The 16,073-nt window shown below is 38.3% G+C and overlaps 3 protein-coding genes across 5 annotated transcripts; all 3 read right to left on the bottom strand.

Annotated features, from left to right (window-relative positions):
* Positions 1–1,705: 1,705 nt before the first annotated feature.
* On the bottom strand, positions 1,706–4,210 carry LOC108204887 (uncharacterized). 2 transcript variants are annotated; one of them, XM_017374549.2, is made up of 3 exons: positions 3,739–4,210; positions 2,551–2,888; positions 1,706–2,454 (listed from the first exon to the last, which is right to left on the bottom strand). In XM_017374549.2, exons 1-3 carry the CDS (start codon positions 3,803–3,805, stop codon positions 1,957–1,959), a joined length of 903 nt encoding a protein of 300 aa, XP_017230038.1. In that variant the 5' UTR covers positions 3,806–4,210; the 3' UTR covers positions 1,706–1,956. The 2 variants fall into 2 exon arrangements, with proteins under 2 accessions (XP_017230038.1, XP_017230037.2); XM_017374548.2 differs by lacking the exon at positions 3,739–4,210 and adding an exon at positions 2,971–3,732.
* Positions 4,211–7,221: 3,011 nt separating this feature from the next.
* Positions 7,222–9,379, bottom strand: LOC108204889 (14-3-3-like protein). Its single transcript, XM_017374550.2, has 4 exons — positions 8,765–9,379; positions 8,097–8,219; positions 7,550–7,666; positions 7,222–7,462 (listed from the first exon to the last, which is right to left on the bottom strand). Exons 1-4 carry the CDS (start codon positions 9,239–9,241, stop codon positions 7,412–7,414), a joined length of 768 nt encoding a protein of 255 aa, XP_017230039.1. The 5' UTR covers positions 9,242–9,379; the 3' UTR covers positions 7,222–7,411.
* A 2,276-nt stretch (positions 9,380–11,655) lies between these two features.
* LOC108211193 (pentatricopeptide repeat-containing protein At4g02750) lies at positions 11,656–15,743 on the bottom strand. 2 transcript variants are annotated; one of them, XM_064085657.1, is made up of 3 exons: positions 14,718–15,743; positions 12,197–13,201; positions 11,656–12,086 (listed from the first exon to the last, which is right to left on the bottom strand). In XM_064085657.1, exons 1-2 carry the CDS (start codon positions 15,511–15,513, stop codon positions 12,225–12,227), a joined length of 1,773 nt encoding a protein of 590 aa, XP_063941727.1. In that variant the 5' UTR covers positions 15,514–15,743; the 3' UTR covers positions 11,656–12,086; positions 12,197–12,224. The 2 variants fall into 2 exon arrangements, with proteins under 2 accessions (XP_063941727.1, XP_017238215.1); XM_017382726.2 differs by having other exon boundaries at positions 11,656–13,201; positions 14,718–15,741.
* Between the last annotated feature and the right edge of the window lie 330 nt (positions 15,744–16,073).

The following is a 16,073-nucleotide window of genomic DNA, read 5'->3' as shown; positions in this document are numbered from 1 at the left end:
CGAGAGGAGACGATGCTGAAATATTTAAGAATCGTGAAAGCTCAGATGACATTATTCGAAAAGTGTCAGATTGAATACATACCAAGGGAGGAGAATGCGAAGGCTGATGCCTTGTCTCAGTTTGCATCCTCCGACAATGAAGTCTGTTCGGGGAGTGTCTATTATCAGGTTCTGAGAACCCCGAGCATCAATGCTAAGCTGATAGCCCCGATTGATACAGGAGCCACTTGGATGGACGAGATTAAGATGTATCTCGAGTCAGGACATCTTCCACCCAATGCCGAGGAGGCACGAAAGTTAAAGGTAAGAGCGTTAAAGTATGTGCTCATTGAAGGGATTCTATATAGAAAGTCGTATGTGATTCCTTACTTGAGATGTTTGAGGCCGGAAGAGGCTCGAGAAGCCTTGAGAGAGGTTCACGAAGGAGTGTGTGGACAACACCTCGGTGGAAGGGCATTAGCACACAAGGTCACCCGCCTCGGGTTTTATTGGCCTGACATGTTGAAACAAGCTCAGGACTATGTCAAACGGTGTGATAGGTGTCAGAGGTTTGCACCCATTGTACGCCAGCCCCCTGAGATGTTAACATCCATCAATTCCCCGATTCCTTTTGCTATGTGGGGGATGGATATCCTAGGGCCGTTCCCACTCGCTAGTGCACAGAGGAAGTTTTTGATAGTTGCAATCGACTACTTCACCAAGTGGATTGAGGCTAAACCCCTGGCCAAGATAACCACAAAGCAGGTTGCTCAATTCTTCTGGGAGAATGTCATATGCAGGTACGGCATACCTCGAGTCTTGGTTACTGACAATGGAACACAATTCAACAATGCTGAGTTCCAAGGATATTGCAAGGACTACGACATTGAGTTACGATTCACCTCGGTGGCACATCCACAAGCCAATGGACAGGCGGAAGTTGCAAACCGGATCATCCTCGATGGACTGAAGAAAAGAGTTGAGAAAGCTCAAGGCACTTGGGCAGACGATATCCTTCCGATCCTATGGGCATATCGAACAACTTGTAGGGTCACTACTGGAGCTACTCCCTTTCAGCTAGCTTATGGAACTGAGGCAGTGGTGCCCCTCGAGATCACTCATACTTCCCCAAGGATCGAGCAATTTGATCCACCAACCAACGAAGAAGGAATGAGGTTGGCTCTTGACATGATTGATGAGGTCCGAGACCAAGCTCATGCGAAGATAGTGGAAAACCAGAAACGAGCTTCGTACTACTACAACCTTCGAGTTAAGGAACGTTTCTTCCGAGAAGGAGATTTAGTGTTGAGAAAGGCTGAGGCCTCTGGTGTTGGTCCTAAGGGCAAGATGGCCCCGAATTGGGAAGGACCATACCAGGTGAAGAATGTCACAGGTCATGGGTCGTATAAGCTTCAGACCTTAGATGGAGTTGAAGTCCCAAGAAGTTGGCATGCAACCAACTTGAAGATTTATTATGTTTGAGTATTCTAAGTATTAGGAGTTCATATGAATAAGGTCATATAGACCACTGTCGTTCAGTAGCATGAAGTATAACTCGTTCATTACTTGCGAAGTTTTAATAAGATCTCGAAGATTACCTAGTATCCTTTATATTTGTTTAAATTCCGTTTGCGTGAATGTTTTCCTTATAGATATTGCGTTGTGAATCCTAAGGTCTGGACAGTAAATGCATGGCATGAAAACTCGAAACATACAACACAAAAGCTAGAAGCTCAAATCCGAAATAGTTAGATTAATAACTTAAGAGTTGTGGTACAACCCTTATAAAAGATACGATAAGTCGAGTACATAAAAGCCATGCAAGGCTACAAGATAAGTTAAAGTCATATTACATTCCCAAATAGAAGTCAAGCAAGCACAAAGCTTTAGCCACGCAGGGCCCGAATAAACAAGTCCTAGATAGATAATAAAATACGCATAGATAAAGTCTCGTAAGACTAGTAAGAGGAGCTGGAACTACTCCCAGCTAGGCCACGCACTGTGAGGAGTCTGATCTCCAACTGCGACCCCTGCTCCTTCCACCTCCTCAACATCAACAACGGCGGGAACATGGGAGGAAGATGCAGTGGCCAAAGACTGAGCTGGTAGATAAGGGCTAGGATACCGAGAAGGATCAAACATTCCCGGGTGATCAGCAACAACGGTCTCGAGGGCCTTGTCCCAGCCAGAAGTGAAAACCGAGGGACGCACCCTATCATCATGGTCGTCCATGAACTGGAGGAAGGGGTCAGAGTCCATGTACTCGTCGATAATCATCCCCTTGTTCTTCTCCAAACCTTCCTCGAGAGTCTTCATCCTGTTTTGAAGAGATGTGACCATGTCCTCAGCCGAATGAGCACGGCTCTCCCAATCGTTCATCGCTCTAGTCAAGCTAACCTTTTCTTTCTGAAGAGCCCTCTCAGACTCCTTGAAGGCATTAGCTTGATAAATAGCCGCCTGGAAGTAGGAGTTGAGCTAAAAGGAAAGGAGGAAAACTGTGAGAAGCCATATCTCATATGCTAAGACAAAAGAAACAAGTATATATATATAAAAAAAGTAAAGTTAACTCACATTATAGGCCGCACTAGCACCAAGCTGCTCCGCCTCGTCAAGGCTCGTTCTCTCCACAATGTTGGTCCGATCAGGAGGAGTTATGCACTCCCTAGACCAGTCCTTAGCTAGGAGAGAACTCCCAGACACCGAATGCTGATCACAAATACCCCAAGCCGGCATGAAAGCAGTCTGCATGTGACCATCGGCATCTCTAAACCTCTTCCCAGCTTGCTGACTGTGCTGGAGGAAAGCAGGAGTGGTAGGCTCAGGAGGGTTGGCTCTCTCAGCAAGCTTCTTCATCATCCTCTTCGTGACTTTATCGCCACGACCCTGGTCATCATCGATAATCTCAACAGCTGAAACAAAACAAATAATATGGATGTTAGCAAACAAGTATCGAACAAATTGACGAAATCCAAATCAACTGTAAGAAATTACCACTATCAGAAACAAAGCTAAGACCAGCTGACCGGAGAGCATTTTCATTAATGATGGCACGGTAATGAGTTCTACCCTTATCACTTATAAGCTCATCTCTTTGTTGATGCTCGGCTCTAGTAAGAAGGCGATCGAACCGTCCGGGATCGTTCACAGTTGCAAACCTAGGTCTGAAGATCTCTCCCCAATTACCTCCTCTCCAACGAAGGATCACAAATCCCCACTTCCATACATGATTAGAATCAGGAAGGGACTCGGTAAAGAACGTATGAGGAACACCGGGACGATGACCGATATGTATCCATCCTTTCCTACACTCAGGACTATTCTTAAACACGAAGATACTCCTAAATAAGTTTATACTAAGCGGGAATCCTTTTTGAACACACAAAGCCATAAAAACGTGGATTATTCTCCAAGCGTTGGGAACCAACTGACACGGATTTATCCTAGCTTCAGCTAAAAGTCTAGGTATAAAATCGTTAAGAGGGAAGCGAAGACCCGACTTAAAAGCATCCTCATAAATAAATAAATCCTCCGGATCCCAGTTACAAGTTCTATCACCCGGAGAGGGACAAACTACTTCATACTGAGGAGGAACGTTATATAACTCAGCTATTCTAACAACATCTTCATCATTAAGTCTACTAGGATAATCATTAGCATCTAACTCAGCATTATTAGGAAAGGCATCTCCCATTTCATTCAGCAATTCGAATAAAGAAGTAACTGGATGATCAAGAACGATAGGGGGACGGAAATCCTTACCTCTTTTTGAAGCTCGAGCAGCCAACCTTTTTGCCCTCTCCTCAGCAATAGAGTGATTTTCGGCCATTGACAAACACCAAAATCTTGAAGATCAAACACCAAAAGATGCCTCCGAAAGCTTGAAATCTTGATGAAACTTTGGAGAACAAACACCAAATCTTGAAGATCAAACACCAAAATAGGCCTCCAAAACCTTGAAATTTTGATGAATCTTTGAAGGTGTGAAGAACAAACACGAAATCCTGAAGATCAAACACCAAAATAGGCCTCCAAAACCTTGAGATTTTGATGAATCTTTGAAGGTGCGAAGAACAAACACCAAATCTTGAGGATCGAACACCAAAATAGGCTTCAAAAGACTTGAAAAAATGAAGAACCACTAAGATTTTTTGAAATCCATGAAGAAACTACTAAAATTCTAGAGAGAAAAAGTTGAGATGAAAGGAAGTTATGAAGTGTGGGGAGTGAAACTACACTCACTTATATAAGCCACAGTTGGTCGCAAAAAAAAACAAAAAACAAAAAAAGGGCTATATAGCCGTTGTATAGCTCCTAGGGAGCAATAAAAGAACAAAATAACGGTAGAGCAAAAACCAACGTTTGGTAGAGAAGAAATTGGGCAGGCCCCACCCTTTTTTTATTATTCATTTTCCTTTTTCTAAAAAGGAAAAAGTAAATAGTAAAAGAAAAAACAGAAAGCAGAGTCGCGGATTCAAAACCAAAGTTCGGCTGAAAATAAAATGGGCTGGGCCCCGCTACCTTTTTAATTTATTTTTTCTTTTTCTATAAAAGAAAACGAGAAAAAGAATAAAAAAATATATATTATTAGCAGAGTAGAAAATGTCGGGTAAAAGCCTTGTTTTGGCGGAATAAAAATTGGGCTGGGCCCCACAGTTTTTATTTAACTTTTTTCTTAAAAGAAAAAAGGAAAATAAAAACATATAAAAAATTCAAATACTCGCCGAGAAGGGACATCCGAGCAGGCGAGCAGATTTGGCCAAGTAGCAAATGGGCTGGGTCCCATTGTTTTTCTTATTTATTTATTTTTTCTGAAAATGAAAAAAAGAAATAAAAAAAAAGAAAAAAAATAAAAAAATAAAAAATCAGAACAAATAGCGGTCGACTAAGCCCCGCCGAGTAAGAGCCTTATTTCAGCCGAGTAAAAAGAGCTGAGCTCCTAAGATTTTTTTAATTTTCTGAAAAAAAGAAAATGAAAAATAAAATTTAAAAAAAAAAAAAAAGCAAAAAAATCAAGCCGAGCAAGCTCCGCCGAGCAAGATGCAGTTATGGCCGAGCAGGAAAAGAAGGGTGGACCCCAGAGCAGTTTTTTTTAATTTATTTTTTGGCAAAAAAAGAAAAGAAAAGAAAAAGAAATGAAAAATGAAATGCAAAATAAAGGAAATCAAGCAGAGTACACACCGCCGAGCAGAAGCCTTATTTCGGCCGAGAAGAAAATGGGCCTGGCCCACAATGTTTTTCTCTTTTTTTTTATTTAATTTTAAAGTAAAAAAAAAAAAAAAAAATGGAAAACTGAAAAAATCAGAAAAAGCGGCCGAGTAAAACTATACGAGTAACAGGCCTGTTGTGGCCGAGTAGAAAAGGTCATGCGGGCCCACCCAGCTTTATATTAAAAAAATACTAACAAAATAAAAAAGGATTGAGTAAATCCCCGAGCAAGTGCAGCCGAGCAAGTCACTGGTTTTGGCCGACTAAGTCCTTACGTGGGCCCTGTAGGTTTTCTTTTCCTGCTTAAAAAAAAAAAAAAAAAAAAAAAGAGTAAATATTTAATTTACTTCGCAAATAATTATGAAAAAATAATATAAAAATCCCTGAAAATTCTAAAAATTAAGGGACTAAATAAAATATTTTTCTCGGTCGAGAAATAATATTTTAAAAATATTTTGAGTATATATTCAGTACTCAAATAAATACCTGAAAGGTGCGGAAATTCTTAAAAATAGGGAGGAATTCCCGAAAATTCTCAAAAATACCCGGAGGTAAATGAAAAATTGTAGAAAAATATAAAAGACTCGATAAGTCATGAAACGACTCGATAAGTCTTAGGCTTGATAAGTCGCATAAAAACCTCTATAACTTTTGAAAAGTTTCTACAAAACTTATCGAAAGTTGGGGGGCAAATGATATGGGTCAGAAATAATATTTAATTATTATTAGATATTAAAGGACCAAAAATATGAAAGCCCAGTTAATTAGGCCCTGAGACACTTAAATATTAATTAATTTCGTAATTAATTAATAAGGCCCACAAGCAGGTCCACGATTGAGCTACTTGGACTGTCAAAGTTCAAGAATTGAGCTTCCAGCCCACTCGAGGCTGGAATCCAGTAACTAGCCCCTGTCAAGGCCCGAATACACGACTCCTACTCCGTGTAGGAGACTTGATAGAAGGCTCTAGAGCCTCGGTGTTCTACGAGTATTCTAACTCCTCAACGATAAACATCTAGTGTCTTAGATAAACATCGACTCTACAAGATAAGAGTCTTATCTTATCTCAAGATAAGAAGCCTACTTCTATGAGGTTTCTAATAAGTAGAATCATACTTCTACCTTGTCTCTGGCACCGAGACTACTATATAAAGGGCTCTACCCCTTCAAACTAGAACTACGTTCAGACTTGATTCTTTACACAGCTAAAGATACGTAGGCATCTCGAATCCCGAGAACAGTCTTAAAAGCACGACGCTTCACCTTCGTTTTTCGATCCATAACAGAAATGATGTGGAGGAGAAGGGGAAATGAATATTTTAATGATAAAAATAGTTTAGAAGTGGCTAGCATATTCTAAAAATAGGGAAGGGGAGGCTTGTGCTAGTGATTTAGCACATCACTAGCATAGTGTTGGAGTGCAATTTTATCCCATATTCCCTATTTTTGGATTTAAGACTTGATTTAGCACACCTATTGGACTTGCTCTAACAGCTACCAACTCTTCTTCATCTTTGTGGTTAAGTAAACAGATACATACCTTGCAAACTGAATAAGTTGTCAATTTACAAGCCTGGCTTAATCTCTTGTCTTTTGCATCCAGATGTCTGTGGTTCCAGCCTCCGTTGAGACAAAGACAAATGTGTTCGTGAGTACTCAAACATTAATACAACATATTAATATGAGTATTCAAACTATCCACTCATACATTATGAGATAGAAATTTGGGATCCACTGAAAGAGATTTAATATTTAGCTTCAACCCAATGGAAAACTAAGCAACCTCACCCATAAAATCATGTTGAAAATTTTACTTCAAATGCCAAATTACAGACTGTTAAATTGAAAATTATAACCCTTCTAAAACCATTAAACTAATTCTGCAACAGAAACCCAAACCAGGAGACTACCAGCAAGATATGATGCCACTTCCATCTAGGAGACTCATTATTTATAAAAATAGATTAAAGGAATCATTAAAACTAACTAGGTCAATCAGAGTAGAGTGTAGTTCACAATAGCCTACAACGAAAAGCATTGTGTAGCGAAATAAAACATGGCATGCATAAAATCTAAAACTGATCACATGTCCGTTTAGAAGCAATCCCTACTATAACATAGAGTTGATGTTACAACTTACAAGCCAGTAGCCACAAGCAGCAATTTTCAAATTAAAAGCAAACTAATACAATTCAAAAGAAAAGCCCATCCTAAAGAAGAAGCATAACTATTCATCATCAGGTTTGGCTGCTTCTTTGATTTCCTCAGTACCATCATCCTATAAATCAAAACATCAGGCAAGTACAGATGAGAAAATAGCAACAGCGGAAACATTTAAATTAAATTAATGGAACTGATCTATTACCTGCATATCTGAAGTCCATAGAGTAAGGTTATCACGGAGAAGTTGCATAATCAGAGTGCTGTCCTTGTAGGACTCCTCTCCTAGGGTATCCAACTCAGCAATCGCTTCATCAAAGGCCTTGTGGAGTGAAAGTGAAAGATTTTACATGTTTAGTGACCAATTATAAATGGAACAGATATATAAAAGCAAACATCTACAAGATGTAGTTACAGTTGACTGGAACAACAATGGCAATCTCGGATAGAACTCAACACCATAAGGAACACATGATTTTAATAGATGCAGAAGGATACAAACAGTTTAATCTGATCAGAAGAACTTCAATACCATGGCTTTTTCTAAGAATCCCCAGCTTTCATAATTTCAAAAACAGGTTGAACAGTCTAATTTTCTAAAGGAGGTCGATCTATACATCATTTGAGCTATGCAATTATGTTTAAATATCAATTCCCATATCCACAGCATCAACCGTATATAAACAGACAACCAAAAGAAAAAAAAAAAAAAATCATATTCACATATATAGAGAAAGATGAATTGTCTTTACCTGTTTCGCAAGATTACAAGCACGGTCAGGGGAACTCAGAATCTCATAGTAGAACACAGAGAAGTTAAGGGCGAGCCCCAGTCGGATCGGATGTGTTGGAGCTAATTCAGCATTCGCAATATCCTACAGCAAAGAAAAAATATTCAAGTTCAACCTCCACTATTAACAATCAACCAACCTAACCTAGATTAGTAAAAAACCTACATAATCAGGTGCAGATACACACACTAAATATCTAAAACAACAAATCTAACAGCAAAAGTAAAAACAACAATACAACAAAATACCTACACACAATGATAATCAAATTAGCCTTCAACATTAACAATTCAATTGCACACACGCACAAGCCCGCAGATAGCAATCACATATAAGTTGATATTTTACAACACACTGCAATTTTTTCCCCTAAATGTATATTTTAGTACACATAATGAACCGACACACAACAGATTCCATAAAATTTACAAGATCTACAATATCCGCTACTCTAGATGACAGATTCAGTGCATTTTCTATACTTACAAACTATCAATACCATCAATTTTTAAGATATCACATCATTAACATCATAATTACGTAAACAAAACAGCATCAATAAGTTAGTAACCCTAAGATAAACAAAAACAAAACAGTATAAAATCAAATGATAATGTATATTTATATACCTGAGCGGCCTTATAGGCGTTGAGAGTGTTTTCAGCAGCATCTTTCCTCTCAGCACCAGTCTTGAACTCCGCAAGATACCTATAATAATCACCTTTCATCTTCAAATAAAACACTTTCGAATCACCACTCGAGGCGGCGCCAATAAGCTTGGTATCAAGCAGCTTCAGTATTCCATCACAGATCCCGGAGAGCTCGCTCTCGATTTTAGATCTGTAGTCACGGATAGTCGCCACGTGTCCATCGTTGCCGCGACTCTCTTCTTTCTGCTCGATCGAGGAGATTATGCGCCACGAAGCGCGCCGAGCGCCGATGACGTTCTTGTAGGCCACGGAGAGGAGGTTGCGCTCTTCGACGGTCAGTTCCTCGCCGGAAGTAGCGGCGGCGACGACTTTTTCCATGAACTCGACCATCTCCTCGTAGCGCTCGGCTTGCTCGGCGAGTTTCGCCATGTAGACGCTGTCTTCGCGAGATGCCATTAGTGAGTTGGGGGGAGAGAGAGAGAGTTCGTGAGCGAGATGTAGAGAGAGAGTGAGGTTGAAAAAAATGCAGGGGAGAAAAAAAAGCGGTGGGTGTCTTGGATTCTTCTTATTTTGATCTGATTTTTCTTTTTCAGAAATTTGAATGATTTACATAAAATTACTAATATTTTTTCTTTTCCCGGCCGCTATCGATTTTCACCGATAAAATTCCAAATCAGTTAAATTTTTTGATTTGTTCTTATATTCCAATAATATTTCTCGCCGGATCTATTCTTAAAATTAGATATGCGGAATTTTCAAATTTTTGATTCAATATTAATTGAGATGAGTAAATGACGAGTTAAGCGCATGCAATTCAGTTTTATTGATATCTGGTGTATACATCTTTTTAAATTTGATAAGTTAAGGACCGTGTGAATTGACCTAACGATAATAATATAAATTCAAAAAATTTTGTTATAGTATTTTTAAATATTAACTTTGATATATGTGATATATGTCTTTTGTTATTGGTTATATATATCGTAATTTGATTTTTGTGATTCGTTTATAATTAGATATATAAGACTTTATATTGTATATTGTGTTATCGTATTTTTGTATTATCTGTTTTAATCATAGTGTTTCTTTCGAGGCATTGTCATTTTTGATTGTTTTTTGGTTGTATGTGATAATTTAGTTTTATCATTAATTCATGATTGTGTCATTTTGATGATTTTGTTTCGGTGCCTAACATTTCCATTTCCTTTCTCCTTTTTTTTTCCCTCATTTTTTTCTTCCTTTCTGGAGATCTTCTGTCTTTCATTTGGGTTTTCTTCTCTGTCATTAAAGTTTTCTTGACTAAATTTCGGAGGCCATCTTTGCATGACCATTCAGATTGATATATCTAATATCCACACAAAATGAGTTGTCTTCAAATTTGATCGGTCTTTTAAAGATGTTCTTGTAAATGTCTGTCGGTGAGTAGATCGATATCCCGATATTTGATCCCGTTGACAACACAAACATCACGATAATTTTCTTTCTTCATATTAAGGGTGAATCGGATGGATAGGAATTGAGAGCGTAAATAAGAGAGCAAACTATATTAATATAGAATAAAAATAAAAAATATGATTCACTATTTTGAACCTAGGTTTTGAGAAGCAGAACTCACATAGATCTAATCATGTTCATAGAAAATATTTAAAACATCGTTTAAAAGAAAGAGGAATAGAGAGCCAGAGGGGAGGAAGAGAGAGGGGAGCGAAAGTGCACTGTTTTTTAAAACACTCATTTTGAACCATACTTATTTTAACTTAAGAGTCCAGGTGGATTAACTTTTTTTTTTTTTTTTTGTCATAAGGTGGATTAACTTTGAATGAGTGGTGTTTGGCGGTCTCGCATGAGACATTTCGGAGAAATTTCTCCTAAGAACGTGAGTTGACACCGTCCAAGGTTCCTGCAGCTTATTCTTAACGATGTGTTTACAGTTTACTAATGAAAAGTAAACATCTTAGGACTCTACCACCTCTTTTACAACCCCTTGGATCATTCTTTTCATGTCAGCAAGAAGGGTATGTTCTTGAACACTTCCTGGAGTTGAACCCGGTAATAGAGTCCTCAATTACAATTGTTAATGACGAAGAGGTTGAAAACTAATAGCCTCTAATTCTTGTCGAAGAGCCTTTCATTTGGCCAAATGAAACCAAGACTTCTATGTTGACCCCTCATTGCCACTAAAAAGACAGTGCATTAGCATCATCACATAAAGAGATGAAATCTACTTCAACAGCTTTGCCTCCTACTAAAACACAAGAAGAACAAAGCTGAGGTAATTGTTGACTCGGATATGTTTATCTTGGGAGCTATTTTCCACCATCAGAAAGGAGCCCAACTTAAAAGACACTTGCAAATTCTTTTCAAGGAAGTACAAGTCTTTGCTCAAAATCAAGAAAAGTTGATGGAAGCAACAATTTATTCCTATTTCACAAGGAAAGAACAAGTGGTTAATGATCCATTAATGGACATACTATAAAAACAGACATGGTTCATTATCAGTCTCAAAACCCTCATCTACCTTCAAGGAATTTCTCACCCTCTTTAGGTGAGAAGCAATAAACTTGCATAAGCTCCATATCACGTAGTGATAAGCGTATTGAGGATCATGTAAAGGAACAAGTGTCATGTCTAGAGGAAACTTAGGTTGTGCACCATTCTCAAGGTCAAAACCAATATCAAGCCTTAGCCTTAAGTCTGCCTTCCTAAAAAAAGTTAACTCTCGGCTGATGCAAGGAATTTTTCACTCAATATAAGTGGAAGATAACTTTTTCCTAGCGGGGTAGCTTTTTATACCTGTACAAGTAAACTTAGAAGTTCACAAGGTGTCACGGTGTTTCAACCAGTGTAGTCCTCAAAAATATATAGCCAAGTTAAAAAACGAAAAACAAAATCACCTAATTTCCTTTTTATCTCCTTTGAATTCGGTGTAAATAATTGTCCACGATATGCCTGATTATTAACAATTACTATTTTGATGTATCTGAGGCAATTATGACTGGCCTTTGCTATCCGTTACTGAGATGTGTTACCTGATGACCACAATGGGAAAGAGGACTTTCGACACAAGCAATTGCAACCTGCTAACCTAGACATCATCTTCTGAAGCTTCAGCCTGCAGCTTTTGTATCACTTTGTTGGACCATAGTTGCACCGACTCCAACATTAATATAACAATTAGCTTATACAAATTTATTTCAGACTCCTCCAAAAAAGCCAAGTAGATGAACACTTATTAAGCGCTCTGCACTTTTTGTAATGGTTGTGAGATTACCTAAATATATGACATAGGTGGATCATACACCTTCAATATAAGCATACATTTACACTTGGTTATTGCATGCTCAAACTGTTTAATATGATCATTGCTCACTAGAGTTACAGTTAGGGCTACACTAGATATTCAAAACATACCTTTTTGATGTTGATCAAATCATGTACTTCATGAATAGAGGTCTATTTCATTGATATAGCTCTGTGACAAAGCTAGGTGCATTCTGTCCTTGTCTTCCATTTGTCGGTTTATCTGCTTAAGCTCTGTGTGTATGTCTTCAATAGATGGGTGTGATATATCACCTCCCAGAAAAGAATGTACTTCATTTCCAACGTCCATCCAACTATACGCAGGTTGCTTGTTAACTCCATGCTGTTTCATCAAGCCTCTCACATAGGTAACTTCTTTCCACATACCACGTGCAGCATACATATTCGACAGCATAACGTACGCAGCAGAATTATCTGGCTCCAGCTTGAGAAATTTTTCAGCAGCAATTTGTCCTAGTTCTACGTTTAGATTAGCACGACAAGCTGAAAGAAGTGCACCCCAAACCCCTGAGTCAGCTTCATAAGGCATTTGTTGGATCAGCAAGTAGGCTTTTTCCAACTGACCAGCTCGGCCCAACATGTGAACTAAGCAAGCATAGTGCTCCGATGAAGGTGTAACTTTGTATTTACTTTCCATTAAGTCAAACCACTTCATACTCTCATCCACCATTCCAGCATGGCCACAAGCAGAAAACATACTAAGAAATGTTAGGCCATCTGGTTCAAAGCCATTCAACTGCATCTGCTTAAAGTAAGTAAGAGCGTGCTCATAGAGTCCATGTTGTGCGAAAGCAGCTATAATGGTGTTCCAGGAAACAATATTTGGACTTCTTACATGTCCAAACGCTGAAACAGAGTCATATATACGACCACATCTGCTGTACATACTAATTAGAGCATTACATATGGACACATGTGAGCTAAACCCATGTTTTAGAACAAGTGCGTGAGTTTGTGTTCCTTCGCTCTGTGATGCAAGATTTGAACATGCCGTAAGAACTGAAATAAATGTAGCATGATCAGGTTGCAAGCCTGTTGCGAGCATTTGTATATGTACCTTCAGTGCCTTCTCACTGCTTCCGTTTTTTGCATAGCCTGATAAAGTACAGATATTGTCATGTACTCATGGCGTTAAAAAAAAAAAGAAAAAGAAAAATCATTACTGGCAATTACATATTTGCCTCTTGTGAGGAACTTATGTATATAGGCCTTTTTTGCCAAGAACTAAAAGAAGTGTTTATATTGACTTAATAAGCATATATACCACAAAAAAACAGTAAAAAGTGTTCGCAAATGAACTGTGCTTTATAATTAAAAACTTATAACATCTTCAAATCAGCGGCATCACAAAACAAGTGAAGAGAGCACATAACTCATCAATACAACTATGCAAATGTCACAGGCTTCACAAAGTACTGTGCTTTATAACCAAAAGTTTAAAATATCTTTGAATCAGTGCCATCACAAAAGAAATGGATAAGAACACATTACTCATCACTGCAAATGTCACACTGTTATGACAGGAAATACGGAACCCTGTCAGAGGGCAAATTTTGGGTACAGGACTCGTTCTCAGATTGCGATAAATTCAAAAGCTCCGAAACACCCAAAACACAAATGAACATTGATAGACACTCCTATAGGAACTCCAGCAATTGAAACTGCTCAAACACATATGCTTGCGGACTCACCGGAACTCCAGCTATTGAAAAACAAACTGTTCAAACACATATGCTTGCGGACTCTAAACACCAACACTATTCAATATCTTAACGCAATAATGTTAACTTGAGATTAGGCAGATTGAGATGTTGAAAATTGAAATTTATGCTTCAGTGTAGTTTAGTCTCCTAGTCTCCAGTTACAAGACCACTGAACTCATCAATGCAAATGTTAATCAAATTGTTACAACAAGAAGTCCTGAACCATCTCACAGAGCAAATTTTGAAGCTCAAGGACCTGTTCAGCTGTTTTCATATTGTGATAATTTTAGAAGCTCACAAACACTCCAACAAAAAAGAAAAGGAAACTGATGGAACACTCCAATTATAATACAAACTGTACAACCTTCTAACAAATACTAGGGAACTTTAAATACTATCATTATCTTAATATGCATCCTAGACATCAAAATGTTAAAAGTTCAAATCAAGCAGTTCCTGAGCTGCCAGGAACATTATGGGAATACCTGCATCACCTTTAAGAATCAGTAACTAATTTTAGGGGTGACCTCAGGGGAGACTCTACTACAATACCACCGAGTTTATTCTACAAATTAGGTGTCAAGTTCAATTTTTTATCGTTCGAATTTGCAGCAGAAAAAAGAGTTTGAGGAATTTTTGTGGTGGCACAGATTATATTTTTAAAACTTTCGAGGTGCCCTCGGTGGCTAAATTTCCTTGATCCACTGCAACAGGTTGAGTGGTTGCCAGGGATACATGTTTTTGCATGCACAATGGACAGTGAAAGGCTCAAAGTTGTTTACTTGGAAAAACTAAAGAGCAAACAGCTCATATCAAGAAAGGATAGCAAACAAATAGAGAACATAACTATCAAGTGTAATTTAAATGTTGATTGTTTGCATAACTGTGTAAGTATTACTCTGGAATACCTGATATGATTGCATTATATGAAACGCAATCCCTAAACCGAAGTTTATCAAACAGAACCCTAGCCTCCTCCATCCTCCCCTCTTTACAAAAACCAGTGATCATAGCTGTGGTTGCAATAACATTCTTTTCCGGCATCTTTCTAAAAAGCTCATTAGCCTCTTCAAATCTTCCATTGTCCACATACCCCCTAATCATCACAGTCCAAGATACCACATTTCTACATGGCATAATTTCAAATAATGACCTTGCTTGCTCAACATCCCCAAACTGCATATACCCATCAATCATAGAAGTATAAGATACGACGTTCCTCCTCGGCATTATTTCAAATAGCCTGCAAGCCTCTTGTATCCTCCTGGACCGAACAAAGCCGGATAACATTGTATTGTAAGAAGCAGTATTCCTCTCAGGCATGGATGTAAAATACTCATAAGCATCATCTGCATTATCATGTTGAATGCAACCCGAGATTATTGAGTTCCAAGACACCACATTTCTTGAAGGCATAGAGTGGAACAAGGTCTTGGATTCTTGGAGGAACCCATTTTGCCAGTAAGCTGTTATGATAGAGTTCCATGAAACCACGTCTCTGTGAGGCATTTCATCAAACACTTTCCGGGCAGCTTCGACATTGCCGGCACGGGAAAGACGACTAATCTCGACATTGCAGGCGGCAATATTACAAGTGGCGTTGGTAAAGAATTTAAAATGAATATGGTTGAACAAGTGAAGGTTACTCGAGCGGATGGGGAAAATGATTTGAAGCTTGAAATGGGAAAGAAAGAAAGCGAGCATTCCTATTTGTTATAAACAAAACCCTCCCCACATGAGCTGCGAAACAATCATTAGGCCCGGTCAAGCAGAATCTAAATTTTAAGGCCTGAAAATTATTAACCATAACTATTTGGTTGAAAAGTTTTGGAATGTATCCAGTGTAGATAAGCAACTCATCCTGTACTATCTATTTCAAAATATACTCACAGAGTCACAGATGGTATTACATTGTTGACTCAACTCCTTAACACACTTTGGGGCCGTTTGGGTGAGTTTAAAATAAGTGCTTATTGCTTAAAGTAAAAAAGTGAAGTAGAAGTTAGAAACAAGTTAAGACTTATAAATGATAAAAGTGTTTGGGAAATAAGTAGAAGCCGTGACACAAAACCTAGTAATCGTAGCTTTTTTTAAGCACTTCTTGACTTCTTACACAAACGGTACAAATAAGTGCTTCTAATTTATAATTCAGAAGCCGGGCTTATAAGCCGGTGCCAAACACCCACTTTGTTTAAATTTAGCTGATTATTGCAAACATCTTTTTGCTACAGGAGAGAACCAATGAGATGTTATTGACTTGGCAC

Source organism: Daucus carota, chromosome 1, assembly GCF_001625215.2.
Source record: "Daucus carota subsp. sativus chromosome 1, DH1 v3.0, whole genome shotgun sequence".
In the NCBI taxonomy this organism is placed as follows: Eukaryota; Viridiplantae; Streptophyta; class Magnoliopsida; order Apiales; family Apiaceae; genus Daucus; species Daucus carota.
Note: the sequence above shows the minus strand (reverse complement) of the source record. Positions and strands in the feature narration are given on the sequence as shown.

Excerpts from the sequence above, each read along its gene's own strand:
- LOC108204887 (XM_017374548.2), bottom strand. The coding sequence starts at position 3,670 with ATGGGAGATGCCTTTCCTAATAATGCTGAGTTAGATGCTAATGATTAT. Across the intron at positions 2,889-2,970 it reads TAGCTTTGTTTCTGATAGTG|CTGTTGAGATTATCGATGAT; the intron begins GTAATTTCTTAC and ends GTTTTGTTTCAG. Across the intron at positions 2,455-2,550 it reads GTGCTAGTGCGGCCTATAAT|CTCAACTCCTACTTCCAGGC; the intron begins GTGAGTTAACTT and ends CTTTCCTTTTAG.
- LOC108204889 (XM_017374550.2), bottom strand. The coding sequence starts at position 9,241 with ATGGCATCTCGCGAAGACAGCGTCTACATGGCGAAACTCGCCGAGCAA. Across the intron at positions 7,667-8,096 it reads CTTGTAATCTTGCGAAACAG|GCCTTTGATGAAGCGATTGC; the intron begins GTAAAGACAATT and ends TCACTCCACAAG. Across the intron at positions 7,463-7,549 it reads TATGGACTTCAGATATGCAG|GATGATGGTACTGAGGAAAT; the intron begins GTAATAGATCAG and ends TTTGATTTATAG.
- LOC108211193 (XM_064085657.1), bottom strand. The coding sequence starts at position 15,513 with ATGCTCGCTTTCTTTCTTTCCCATTTCAAGCTTCAAATCATTTTCCCC. Across the intron at positions 13,202-14,717 it reads ATATAATGCAATCATATCAG|GCTATGCAAAAAACGGAAGC; the intron begins GTATTCCAGAGT and ends GTACTTTATCAG.